Here is a 13,799-nt window from a genome sequence, read left to right as displayed (position 1 = left end):
GAGAGTTGGCTCACTCTCATGTAGCTGGGAAAAGGGCAAGAAAAGAACAGTTGCTTTGGACACAACCCTCCACACCTAGTCCTGGAAAAAGAGCCATGTGTCAGGTCAAACTCAAATGCAAGAACAATCATGCCACTGTGCGATGTGTTCACTGCAACAGATACACATGTGGTAAATGCAGACTACAGATACCATGGCAGTGCCAGGATTGTGAGTGATTGCTGAAAATGTTGAAATGTACTCACTCACTTTTTATTATTATTTGTAAAAATGTGTACAAATGGTTGGGGTTTTTGTACTGTTTTTATCAATAAAGGACATACACCCATGTGTGTTGATTTCTCCCTAAGAAGACAAACTGAAACACAAGTTTCCTTGTGGCTCAGGAAACTAAACACTCCAAGTTGGTGACTTTTGGAGATTTATTTTCCTGGATGATTGAGAATGCATCAAGACGAACACAAAAGGAAGTTCACCGCTTTTAGCAGCTCCCCCCAGACAAACAAAGAGGCAGTTGGCAGTTAGAAATCAGCAATCGTTCACACACCCCCACTCCCCTCCAGAATTCTCAGGTAACAACCTAATTTACATATGAATTGATGACTAGCCAATTTAGCTTCCACTTGGCTGAAGCTAAAGCCTAGCTAAAAGGTAGAAAAGCCAAATGGCTGCTCTCTGGGACTCTAGAAAAGGACGGTCCGTGAAAATGTTGGCGAACATAAACCGGCCCATGGCACAAAAAAGGTTGGGGGCTGCTGCTATATAGCACTGTTACTGTGTCTATTGAAATAAAAATAAATAATAAAGTATGAAGAACATATTTAATCTTTTAACAAATGCATGAAAATATTGGAAAATCTGTGATTTATGATTATTTTAATTTGCGTACTTCTTCTAACTCAATAGAATTTCATGCATTAAGAGACGTAGCTGGCCCTGTCTAACAATTGTATGGTAAGATTCCCAGGAGCTTGAGGCAATAGCAGCACTACTAACTGTGTTTACACGTCCGTTACAGTAGATGCTACAAGTAAATGAACACACAGTGTCAAAAAATCTTCAGTAGTAATTATTGTGTCTTCATTGCACTAAGGGATTGTGTAATCAACTGTTGAGTGCTAGTGTATACACTAATCAGGCATAATATTATGGCATCGGTTAGTAGGAACATATTAAAGTATATCCCTAATATGCATTCCTAAGATACAATATGAGGTAAAAAACAACAAAAGTTAAAAGAAAGTCTCCAATAAAATAAATATTAAAGACTCACCACGTATTACCAGCAGTTAGTGTATATGTCTCTTCACACCTGAGAGTGTATCTGAGTTCTACAGGTGTTTGCACTGTCAGCATTGTATATCCGGTTGTTAAAAGTGATCTGCGTTTTGTTGTTGCTTCCATTGTTTTTCCACAAAAATATGCATTATGAGATGAACATTACCATCTGCTGGAGGGCAGAAGAGAAGAAGAATCAGATTAAGACATTATTCTCCAAACAGACTTTTCAGTAGAAAATTTCCAAGCCAGACTTTGTGCTAAGCTGGAGTGGATAGTGTCAGACTTGCACTAAAGACTGTAACATTGAAAGATATTAACATGAATTAAATAAGCTGAGGGAACGGGGATTATGATTTAAATGACAAATGGACTTGATGTAAGGTTTTATGACTCAAAGAAAGAACTTGATAACTTCTTATGTGTTATAGTTGCTTGTTTGACATTTGTTTCAATGTTGTTCTTTCTTCTCAGCACTGTGCACAGAAGAGTGTGCCCATGGACGATGTGTCTCTCCTGATACTTGCCAATGTGAGCCAGGATGGGGAGGACTGGACTGCTCCAGTGGTGAGTACTCAGCAGACAAACAGACAGTAAATGGAAACATTACTACAAAGCATTGCATTACAAGCGTAATGTAGCATAATGTAGCTTTGAATAACAGTAACAACAGTAACAACAGTAACAACAGTACCGCAGTCGATAAAAATAAAATTGGCCTCATCCTTTTCTATTTTTGTCTACTTTTCTAACCTGTTTGGTTTTGTAATATTTGAACATAACAGTTCATAGCATTTCTTAGTATAACTTACCATTACATGGCTTTGCATAACATAACACAACATTGTATAACTGTAGAACATTTAGAGACAAACTATCCGAATTTCAGGAGCAGGACCACTCCTCCAAACACGCGCCCTCCTGTTCTCATCTATATGACCCCCAGTTCTCAGTTACTTCACTTTTCACTGACAGACTGACAGAATTTGTAATCCTGATGTGTAAATAACTAGTGGTGACACAGAACGTTAATAGCAAAATGATCAAACACTTCATGAAGACCAACCAGTCATGTTTTTTAATGTTAATGATTTTATTTATATTTATATCTGTATGTTAAAGCAGAAGCTGCTGTAGCACAAGCTTCCATTGCTAGTTGTATTTGTTGATTTGCTGAACAGCATAAAAACATGTGAAAGGAGTGTTTTTTCTGGTATACGGACCAATATAATTTCTGAGCAGTAGCTTGGTACAAGGCTAAGGGATCGGAAATTAGTAACATAATTTAAAACATCTTATAAAAACAGGTGATGTGTATTAAAACCTTTTAAATATATATATTCCATTATACCAGGAAAACATATATTTAAAAAAAAATCATTGCTTCTAACAATTTTGAAACCTTTAAAAACATTAGATTTTGATCTGTGGCTATTACTTGTTTTCCTGCAATAATCCAGCCTAAAACATGAGCAGCATTTAACTATTAGTGACACAGCATAAAATTACAGATTGGCAATGTGTTTAAAGGGACAGCTGGCATTAACCTTATGTCACGAGAGGGCAGAGGTCAATCCCTGTTGATTGTGCAAATCAATACATTTTGTTTCGTTTACCTTTAGCTTCATACAAATGCAATATGTAGGAAAATAGAAACACATGCAACATGAATGCAAATACATAACACTGAAATAAGACAAAAAGCTCAAATTCACAAGCTGCTGTCCCGTGCATTTAGCCAGAGGTAAAGAGTGAAGTGGACATTGTTGACAGGTGTGTCTAATATACGATGCTGGGCTGCATGTTCAGCTGTGCTGGGATTTTTGTCTTTACGCGCTCATTATGGAGAGAAAAACTTTTTATCCATGTCTGGCTGACAAAGTTTAACCATTACATGAGACACAAACAGCTAAAATATGCTTTGGCTTTGAAAAAGCTACTCAGAGCTCATCAGTAAAAAAGCATGTAAATGTAATGTGTCAGAGGCATTGTCTGTTTCCATGACAACAAATGGAGGCCTGTTCCATAATGCAATGCAGACAGAAGAGCTCACAAAGAAACCTCATCGTTGGCGTCAGTGTTTTATGGACTTTGCCTAACTTCCAACAACCTTGTGGAGCGAGAGAAGTGAGGTTACTTAAAGCCTTATAATCACAGGCCGTTTCCTGTAGGTGACTGAAATCCTTCTGTCAGCTGTATCATGCACAGCAGAACAGAGAGACAAAAACACCTTTTTTAATCTAGAAGTTATACCAGAGATATGATAAGAGAGCCACATTGCATCAAGGAATTCTGAATTTAAACCATTAAGCTCAATGGTCAAGCTCAAGAAAGACCCTAAGGCGAGCTGGCCTTAGGGTCTTTCTTTTGGTCCCCAAACATGAGAATCATCTTCATACCCTCAGAATTATGGAATCTCTCTGGGATTCCTCTGAGAAGATAGAAGGAACCAAAATCACAGAAGAACTCTGTAAAGTCCTTCAAGATGCTGGAACATCCTAAAGTTGAACCAAAAGTTTATTTTAAAAATGTGCAAACACAGAAAAAGAGCAAGATGCGGACAGCCAGGCTCCAATTTCATTCTCAAACTTCTTGCAAAGCTAACATTTCAACCCTCTGTCTTTCCTGTCTGTACAGTAACATTGCAGGCATTTTCACATTTTCAGACATTATGGAAAGAAATGGTTTTAAAACATTTTTACAACAAATTTTACACATTATGAGATTATGAGCAAAGTCTAGACATACATGTAGAATAATTGTCATGGTCCTGGGTCTGATAATTATTAATATTGTGCAATATTGTGGCACCCTGCTTTCCATGTTCATTTATTTCCTGTTTTACTTTGACAGTCCCGCGTCCTGTGTTACTGTATTCTGTTTTGACAGGGAGGAACTGTCTCATGTGGGTGATCAGCTGTGTTCACTCCTGTTCCTTATTTCCTCGTTACCCTCCTGTGTATTTAGTCCTCTGTCTTCCTCCTTCTGTTGTTGGTTCATCTGTGTTTCTTCCCTTGTGTTTCCAATTTTCAGGTTTCTAGTTTCATACAATATTTAGTTTTCCCAGTATAGGTTTCGTTAGCTTCATCCTAGTCATTCTGTGCTTTTTGTTTGTACTTTGATTCAGCCAAATAAAAGGCTCGCTTTCTGTTCATCACCTCACTCTGCCTCCATCGTCTGCTTTTGGGTCTACCTTCTCCTCACTCCACGCCGTCTGCCTCTGCAAAAATAAAAGTAAAAGCCCTTTTGCACTAGTACCTACTCGGTTCGGGTCGAGTCTGCTCGACTTGGTTTTTAGGGTTTTCCATTAGGTGGTAGTACCTGGTACCAAGTACTGTGTTAGTACTTTCTCTGCTGGGGTTCCAAGCAATCTGAGTTGATCCAAAAATGTGACGTCAACAGGCCGCATCGTGCTGATTGGTTGACTTGACAAAAGTCAACACTGCCATTTTTGAAACCCGACGACGAGGAAAATGGCTGCACCAAAACCCACAGCATGGTCCAGCTATTAGGTGCAGACTCATACCATGGTGGGGGTGTTTGTATATTGCCTCCATGTCCTGTCTCTTCACAGAACTTTCGGCCGTGTTGCTGTCACGACTCCGGGCACATTGAGGTGGTACGCCATTGTAATGGAAAACAACAGAAACCGAGTCAATTCAAGTCAAGTCACGAGGCAGAAGTCTTCTGGTGTTTACTATTTTAGCCTTCATGTATCTTTTGCATAGTTCTTAACAAAGGCTATGAGTAAACGGATGCAACTGTGTCACATCTGGAAAATAATTCTTGCTACACAGAAGTAATCTCTGTTGATTGAAATGATATACTTCTGAAACTGCCTACGCAGCAGTTTGCTTCTCATGTGCCTGATTCTATAAAGAATCTTTATCATCTTAAATTTCTTCTTTGCAGCATTTTCTTTCTTTTTATCTGATCCTTTTTGCACATGATAATCTTTGTCATTATAATCACAATCCCTGCATTACATGATAATTTTCATCAGACTTTTTCCTTATCTGTCGTTAATTTCTTCTCTTTTAACTGCTTCTGAAGCTTCTCCCAGAGTCCCCTGTTCTGTCTTTGCTTTCTCTCGTCCTGCTCCTTCTCTCACTGCTTCAGCCCTGCTTTGTCTGAGCTGTTTATGCTGCCTGGCAGAACAACAAAGTTCTTCACCTGGACAGGGCTCTAGAAAGGGAAGGTGGCTGAGGCTCACACATTGCTACATAAACTAATCTGATTAGCTGCAGAGGAAGACTTAACACAGGCTTTCTTTTTCATTGTTCAGTGTTTTTAGTCACTTGAAGTTTGACTTACTTGTTAGTCACAACTTGTGTTCGACAAACATAAGACGCATTTTCTAACACAACAAACATGTACATCACAGTCACATGGAAAGTATGTCTGCATACAATATTATATTTAGTATATTTAGTAGTTCAGAGCAAAACGTGTGTAATAAATAGATTTTGACAAGAGAAATATTTTCAACATGAAATGCTATAAAACCCTGTAAGTCAAAGTTTTTGCAAAGAAAGCGCCCCCTCTTGGTGACACTAGGCCATTGCATGAAACGTGTTCATGATGGAAAGTACCTCGACTTAGAAGCAGGAAAGGGAACTGCCAGTAACTAACTGGCACCTGGCTGGGGACAGCAAGTCTAAGCATGTGTTTCAGTAAAAGCAGCTGTTGATCAAAATTACTTTAAAGCTAATTTGCGCATCGAGTGTATAAAATGAGAAAGAGGGGGTTACAGTATAGCTCACCCATTTAAAGAAGCATGTTCAGATTACACACAGAGCAACATTATTTTATTTTATTTACATCACGTTTTCTGGTTGCTGTACTCACAAACAAAACTGTATAACACTGACGGTCTTTAGGACCTTTGGGTTAAAAAAATGGGTTATACAGTGTTCAGATCATTCTGCTTACAGGGATTACCTACATACACTGAGCCCTTTATTTAAAATGTTGCTCACTTGACCACAATATATCTGACATAATACAAGGAAAATACATTCTCTTTTAAATTTAAAGCAAATGAATCTCATTTTATTTAACAAACTGAAGGTTGAAGTGATATTCAAGGTCACAAAGTAGATTTTGTTTATCTGCCTCTGTTATATGAGTTCTCGTGACCGAATCATTGTTCAGCACTTTCCCAGTGAATCGGTTTGTAACATATGAAGTGAAATTGTGTCAATTCTACTGATTTGGATTAGATTAAGTGAAGTGGCTGGGTGATATTTAAGCCTTTAAATTCATTCATGTTGCTGGTGCATCATACAGGACACTGCTGAGCCATTCTGTATTAGAAAGTAATATGATTTGAAACAGCGTAGGACAAAAGTGACCACAGGATTCTTTTCTTTGTGCAAATTGTGTAAAAGCATGTAGAAAACAAACACATTGCTCATTAGGACGAGCTCGACATCCCCATAGGAGAGACGCTTCTGTCTCACGGTGCAGCATCTTTACAGCAAATTACATCCTTCCACAGGTAATGAGAAAATGACAAATTGTACGACGAGGATGTGTGGAGGCAGAATTGTCACGCTGAGCTGTTTTAATCTAACACGGGAGAAAAATGTACTCCCCGATGTTCAGAGTCACCTGTCGTACAGCCACGTTATCCACAAAGCAAGGTGTGATGCTGCTCTGTGCAGAGCTTTGCTTTAACACTAAAATATACAAGAGGGAGGAAAAGGAGAGGGAGGAGATGCATAGATGAGTGCAGGAACAAAGAGACAGGTCGAGAGATGTTACAGACAGCCAAACTTCCAGAGAGAACCAGACACATTAAATTGAGTTTGACTTTCCCTGTGTTTACTTCCACTCCCTTCCTTAAACAAGGACACAAGTGGGCCATCAATTCTTCATCCTCCCTTTCCTTTAGCTTAAGTGGTAGCAGATTTACCTAACCCATGTCTTGGCTTGGCCTCAGTCCCTTGGCTCTTGCGCAGCAATAAAAACAGTAAACAAAGGGGAATCTGGAGTACATCGAATAAGAAACGGGGGCTAAAGGGGCTGTGAGGCTCATTAGGTGCCAATAACCTCCTCATCACCCAAACAGCACATGTTAATAGCTAGGGGTTTATGCTGAACTGGGCAGCACCAGGGAGGGCAGTGTGAGAGTATGCAAACCTGGGGAGTGGAACCAAGTGGTTAAAATGAAACTGATATTGAGATGCAGTCGTTTCATTTCTACTTTAAACATGCAGTCGGCACAATTTTCTTTTTCCTCAGACTTATTTGAGTGTTTGAGAGATGTGCTCAGCAGAAGCTGAAAAATAGCTTCTACTTTTAGGTTCTGTTTTTATTGTTTTAACCCTTTAAAACTTTTTAAACTGTCAAAAGTTATTTTCTCTGAAACAAACCGTCTGCCACTTTCAGCTAAATCAAATTTTGTGTACAATTATAATTGGACACTTTTGCCAAATGCTCGGTTTTCCTTTTTAAATTTTGCCATCTTTAAATAATACAGACTTTGATTTAGTTCAGTTTTATTTGGCTTGACGGGCGGTGTCCTGCAGGTTTTAGATCTCACCCTGGGTCAGCACACCTGAATCACATGATTAGTTCGTTACCAGGCCTCTGGAGAACTTCAAGACATGTTGAGGAGCTAATTTAGCCATTTAAATCAGCTGTGTTGGATCAAGGACACGTCTAAAACCTGCAGGACACCGGCCCTCGAGGCCTGGAGTTGCTCACCCCTGATTTATACAGTACCAAATCACTGAGCATCACATACGGTGACACCAGCAATGTAGGAAATCACACATCCTTAGTAATCGCACATTTTACAGCACAGCATAAATACATTGATGCATCTATCGGAAACGTTACTGGAATAACTTTTGTAATTGGTTTTGCTTCAATGAGATTTTACTCAATGATTCCCAGTTTATCATCCTTTTCAGAAACCTCAGATCAGAGCAAACTTGTAGATGCTGTGTCCATTTAATACGGTGCCTCACCAAACCACGAAAAGTACATGCAGGCAGAAGTCGCAGTAAGTTTCAGTCTGCAGTCAGAACAGAGGGAGATAATTTATTTCAGGCCAACGTGAAAATAATCACGGGAAAACGTTTAAACTGACATAACTAACAAAATTACAGGTAAATACATATTACCTGCCTAACGTAATAATTTCTGGTAATTAAGGACCCTGTAATGTACTTCATACTTGCTCACTAGTAACTTCTTGGCTGTTATACTGAGTTGACAGTGCCCTGCTGGCACTGCAGCTTCTGCTTTGCCTCTGGACAGTGTGACATCGAGTTGACCCACTTACTGTTGTTTTCTTGTCAAATCTGTACATCACTTTTAAAAATAGCAAATAGGGAACCTGTTAATCCTGTTGTGTGTGATGTGTTTTACCTAACGAGTTTTTGCTTTACTTCTGGTGTCTCACCCTCGTTTTTCACCAAGAAATATTCCTGTAAAAGGACAAATTGGTCTGGTGAGGTTTGCTGAGATGACATGTGGCTCTCAGTGGCCAGCGTGGTCACATGTCACCTCACTACTGTGCCCAGACATGCTAGACATAAAACCCAGACACACGCACGTACGCACGCACAGTGAAAGAAAAGCTGGGGTAGACAATCTCACACTCAATCATATAACTGCCCACAGTGATACATTGTCTCTTTGCAAGTCTCTGTATGAACCAAGTTTCGCACAATTCTTCCTGCTGGCTTCCGTGTTTGAGAAAGCTTATCAAGGTGTGCAACATCGTAATGCAGCCTGCACTTTCCCACAGCTGCTGCTCTCCATTTTCACTCTTTTGTTTGCCTCTTGTGTGCCTTTCTTCTTATCTCCCGGTGCCACTCTTCAGCTCAGCTGCACAAAATCCATACGGATTCACTGCAGTGCAACTCTGCCTCAGCTTCTGGTTTTGATTTCTGCTCGCCTCTGTTTGTTCCCAGCCAGTCAGCAACTCTCTACAAGCCTTTTTGCCACAGATTATTTATGTTCATGCTTTTTAAGTTTTTGGTTCTGTTTTCTGTGTTTTCTGAATCAGGTTCAGGTTATGCTATTTTACTTTTAGTTAGAGGTTTACAATATCCATCTTTTACTGTAAATGCAGGCATTTGCAACATTGTATACATATGTGTATATATATACATATATCACATTGTTTTACACTTTTGTACAGTGAGTGCAGTGCAGCCTCGCTGACAAACCTTTCCAGCAATCAGTGTTTAGTGTTCACACCATGTGTTAGTATTAAAAATCTAACACTTTGTTCTTACTTCTGAAATATATTTTGAAAGGCCTTGAATGATTAGTGATTCATTCATTCATGCTATGTAAGCTCCCCTGTCAGCAGCCGGCACACTGCTGAAAGCTGCAGGCTTTGAGCTGTTAAAAAGTAAACCGCGGTGGTATAGTTTCTAAAGGCCAGAGACAATATCCTGTTGTTAATATAATGCTGGATACAAATCTTACTAAGCTGGACTAAAATGTTGTCTTAAGTAATCCTCCTTGTTAATTTTCTCATTTCTGTTCCCTGTAAAGTTGGTTTTGTTAGAATAACAAATTTGCATTATCTAGATGCTTTGGCCCATTTCTCAGTCCCATAATCCAGTGCAGCTGCAGACTGGCAGGTTAATGTCCAAGAACACCTTTTCACCTCAGACATTAGTAGATGGTCTCATGAAAAATTCAGCCATGCTTGAAAAAGAATTAGCTTCGAAGAACATTGAAGTGTTTGTGTCTTTTCACTTAAGACATGCTGCAATTAATCTTTCCCTTTAACACAGATGCTACGTAGAGTTTGGGAGAAACAATTAACGTGCACTAAAAAAGTAATGTTGAAAGACATAAATATTAGAAGGGTGATAACTGAACTAGTAGATATCATAAAACTGAGGCGACTACTAATAAATCCAGGGCAGAAATATGGGCATTTTACACTTAAATATTACAGTGTTGGCATATTCGAGGTGCATTTTACAGATGAGATTTTGGATATTAATTTATATCGCTCCATAAATAAGGAAATACTGTCATCAATCTCAACATCTTCCACAAAAAGTAGGAGCCCAAGCACTCGTTGCTTTCATGAAATGTGTGCAAAGATTGTAATTGTGTTCTAACAGCTGTGCATATATCAGGAGAGGAAAGGAAACACCACCACATTTCAGTTGGGTTGAGACCTGGACTTTGACTGGGTCATGGTGTCTTGATTTTTCTGTTGTGGATTTGATGGTGTTCTTGGGATCATTGTCCTATTGCATAACTAGGAGTGTGATTGCTATTCGTGCTGTTGGTATTACTGCATCTGCACCTTCTTGTTCAGTGATAGATTTCTTACCAGTTTTGGGTTTGAACAAGTGAATTCAAGTCAGCTTAACTGTTGGAGCAAATCCAAGATCTGCCTTTTGTTCTGCATCAGAGAGACATAGTATGTCCTTGGCTTTCTTCTCAGAAAACATCGACAAGGTTAATTTTTAACAACGGTTTACACAACATCTCCTGGTGTATAACTCAGTACAAAAATACCAATTTCAGTTTTGGTTTTATTTCAGTCACTTTATCCTTGATCTGCTTCAAACGTCGTTATCCCACATACACATATAGTAGGCTGTGTTATGGACATCACAGCTGTTGTCCACAGCTACGGAGGTAAAGTCTTATCTGCTTTGTCTTTCAGCTGAAGGTACAGATTTCAAGTTTCCTTGATTCGTCTTGTTACGTTTCACTGAGACACACCTTCTCATGTTTTTTCTTTATTTTTACTACCTTCTACATTATAGGTACAAACAGAAGACATCAAATATATGAAACAAGATAAATGGAATTACGTAGCAAAGAGAAAACTGATGTTTTATATTTTAGATTCCTCAAAGTAGCCGCCCTTTGCTTTGCTGACAGTGCTGCAAACTGAGTTCCAGTAGCAGACACATCTGCATCAACTGTTCAGAGCAAGCTGTGTGAATCAGACCTTTATGGTCAAATAGCTGTTAGGCGTGAGCAGCACGGTGGTGCAGTGATTAGCACTTATGCCTCACAACAAGAAGGTCGTGAGTTTGATTCCACTACCTGGCTGGGGTTTTTCTGAGTTTGCATGTTCTCCCCCACAGTCCAAAGACATGCAGTTAGTGGGGTTAGGTTAATTGGTCATTCTAAATTGCCCATAGGTGTGAATCTTAGTGTGAGCGCGAACGGTTGCCTGTCTCTATGTGACAGACTGCCGACCTGCCCAGGGTGTACGCGGTCTCTATGATAGCTGGGATAAGACATGTTTTGAGTTATTTCACACTTCTTTGTTTACTTCATAATTCCATATGTGCTCATTCGTAGTTGTGATGCCTTCACTGAGAATCTACAATGTAAATAGTCACGAAAACAAAGGAAAACCATTAAATGAGAAGGTGTGTCCAAACTTTTGACTGGTACTTTTTCCACAAGTCTGAAAGAAGACATGCCATGGAAGCAAAATTAGCCAGTAAATGAAAATAACAAAGTATTTGCATTTATTGTCTTCCCTTTGTAACGTATTTGCCTTCAAACCCGCAGTGAGAACCTTTCTACTTTTATGATCTCAGTATCCTTCTATTGCATGATGCTTTTTTGTTTGTTTCTTTCTGTCTCTTTGTTTTAATCTATGCCCACTGAATTGTGAATGCCACACACTTCCCCAGCATCATGTATACGAGTCTGTCAGCTTCGCTCTGTCTGGCAGTAGATGATTCTGAACTCCCACTGCTCTTCATTAGCATCAAGTTCATTAGGCTGCTAATAACTGTTGCCCATGTTGGAGGAGGTGATACTGTGAGGTCAGCAGCCATTAGCCAGTGGGTCTTCTGGGTTTTGTCCTGCTTTGAACTTCATTCAGGAGAAAACTGGCCTTTTATAATAAAGCGTATCAGCAAGTCATTAAGTGCAGCTTTGCAGGGATGATGTGATGAGTTCCTATGGAAAGGCATGGAGGAACTGTATGAAAAACTGTGGTTAGGAAGGGAGAGAGAGGATCATACATATTTAGAATATCAAACAAGTGTTAGCATAATGTATGGGTGGCTGAGGTGAACTCATACTGGAGGTCTGTGTGTCTTAAAAATATGGTTGTTAATTTCATATAAATGTCCAGTGTCAAAGACTCATCACATCTCATTCAGTAACTGGATCATTTCTAACTTAAACAGTAAGGTATTTCCTCTGATGTCAAAACATAAACTACTACTTTAGATTTATTGTGTTACAGGCTGTAGAAACACAACGTCTGTTCTTTGCAGTAACCTGTGCTCTCTCCTACAAGTTTTCCTTTGTGTTTTTCCCTCGCTGTGCCTCGTGCTGTCTGTCTTGGTCAAAGACATTTGGTCTGACTTTATACTTGCTGTTTTATTGTGATGGTTAGCTTGTGTTCTCACCTTTATTCTTCCTCCTTCCTCATTAGTGCCTGTTAATGGATTTTGTAGTTAAATTTAATTTTATTTGGTGTTTACATGCTAGATTATAACTTGATTACCTTTGCAACATTTTACTCCATCCATGTCTCTTTTGTTGTTGTTAAGTGAAATTGTTGAGCAGTAGTTTTTAATATGGGGGTCCCAGTGCAGTCATGCTGATCGATATAGTCCATAGGTCCAAAAACTGAGAAAGTTCTGCTGTTCGTGTCATTTTCTGACCATATTCATGCAGTTAGGTTTATTTTGAATGACTGAAAGTCACCTTTTGATTGTTCAGAAGAAAAATGTGCAAATTGTCAACTTTGTTACATTATATATAATATTATCAGGTGATATAAGTTCAAATGAAGTAACAATTTACTCGTATACCACACGGGAGTCTTCACTTCTTTTGTGTGTGTTGTAAATAATCTGGTTATGCATGCATTGCGCAGACTCTAGGACACACTGTTGTCCTTGTTGCACGAGTGTGTGTAGCTACACCTCCTCTTCATGATCCTGGACTTCATTTAGTTGGAAGTGATAATGCACGCAGTCTAAAGGGACACTGGTTGTCCTGCTCAACAGGAACACAGCTTTAAACACAAATCCACACAATGCTGACAAATGAACTTGCCCCACTGCCAACTCCAATTAATAGCTTCAGCTGCATCAGCATGCCCCTTGTGTTTGGTCAAAATTAATTTACCAACAAACTTTTTAATCAAATTTCACCACAAACCCCGAGGGGCGATCGGCTCTGTGCATTCACTGTTTGGTGCTGCAGTGTTAGTCTCTTGCAGTGGGGAGCAGTGATTCAGCTCGAAGCAATGAAGCATGGCTTTTTTCCACGCTTGTTGCAAGTGTAAGAAAAATGATCCTTCAGCATTTCCTGTTAAATTACAGGGAACAACACAATCAAAGCCACAGTCCCCTAAAAAGCACAGTTTTCAAATGTCACTGAAAGCTTTTTGTGTGTGTTAAATACTGATATTCAGGAGACATTAACAGGCCCCTGGAAACTCGGGCTCTCTCTGTGCTCATAGTGTTTGAATATCAAAGCACTGCACTCATGGTAACTTTCAGTAGTTGGTCATATATGTCTGCAGTATTTATACAATTTGA

At 39.3% G+C, this 13,799-nt stretch overlaps 1 protein-coding gene across 2 annotated transcripts in view; it reads left to right on the top strand.

The window, feature by feature from the left end:
- LOC308398145 (multiple epidermal growth factor-like domains protein 11) overlaps nucleotides 1-13,799 on the top strand; it is a 252,798-nt gene that overhangs the window by 103,275 nt on the left and 135,724 nt on the right. For both annotated transcript variants that reach the window (XM_080884601.1, XM_080884600.1), the window contains exon 7: nucleotides 1,753-1,845. In XM_080884601.1, the coding sequence (XP_080740727.1) occupies nucleotides 1,753-1,845 (93 nt within the window). The remainder of the gene's footprint in view (nucleotides 1-1,752; nucleotides 1,846-13,799) is intronic.

Source organism: Rhamphochromis sp. 'chilingali' (assembly GCF_963969265.1).
Source record: "Rhamphochromis sp. 'chilingali' genome assembly, chromosome: 6".
NCBI lineage: Eukaryota > Metazoa > Chordata > Actinopteri > Cichliformes > Cichlidae > Rhamphochromis > Rhamphochromis sp. 'chilingali'.
Note: the sequence above shows the minus strand (reverse complement) of the source record. Positions and strands in the feature narration are given on the sequence as shown.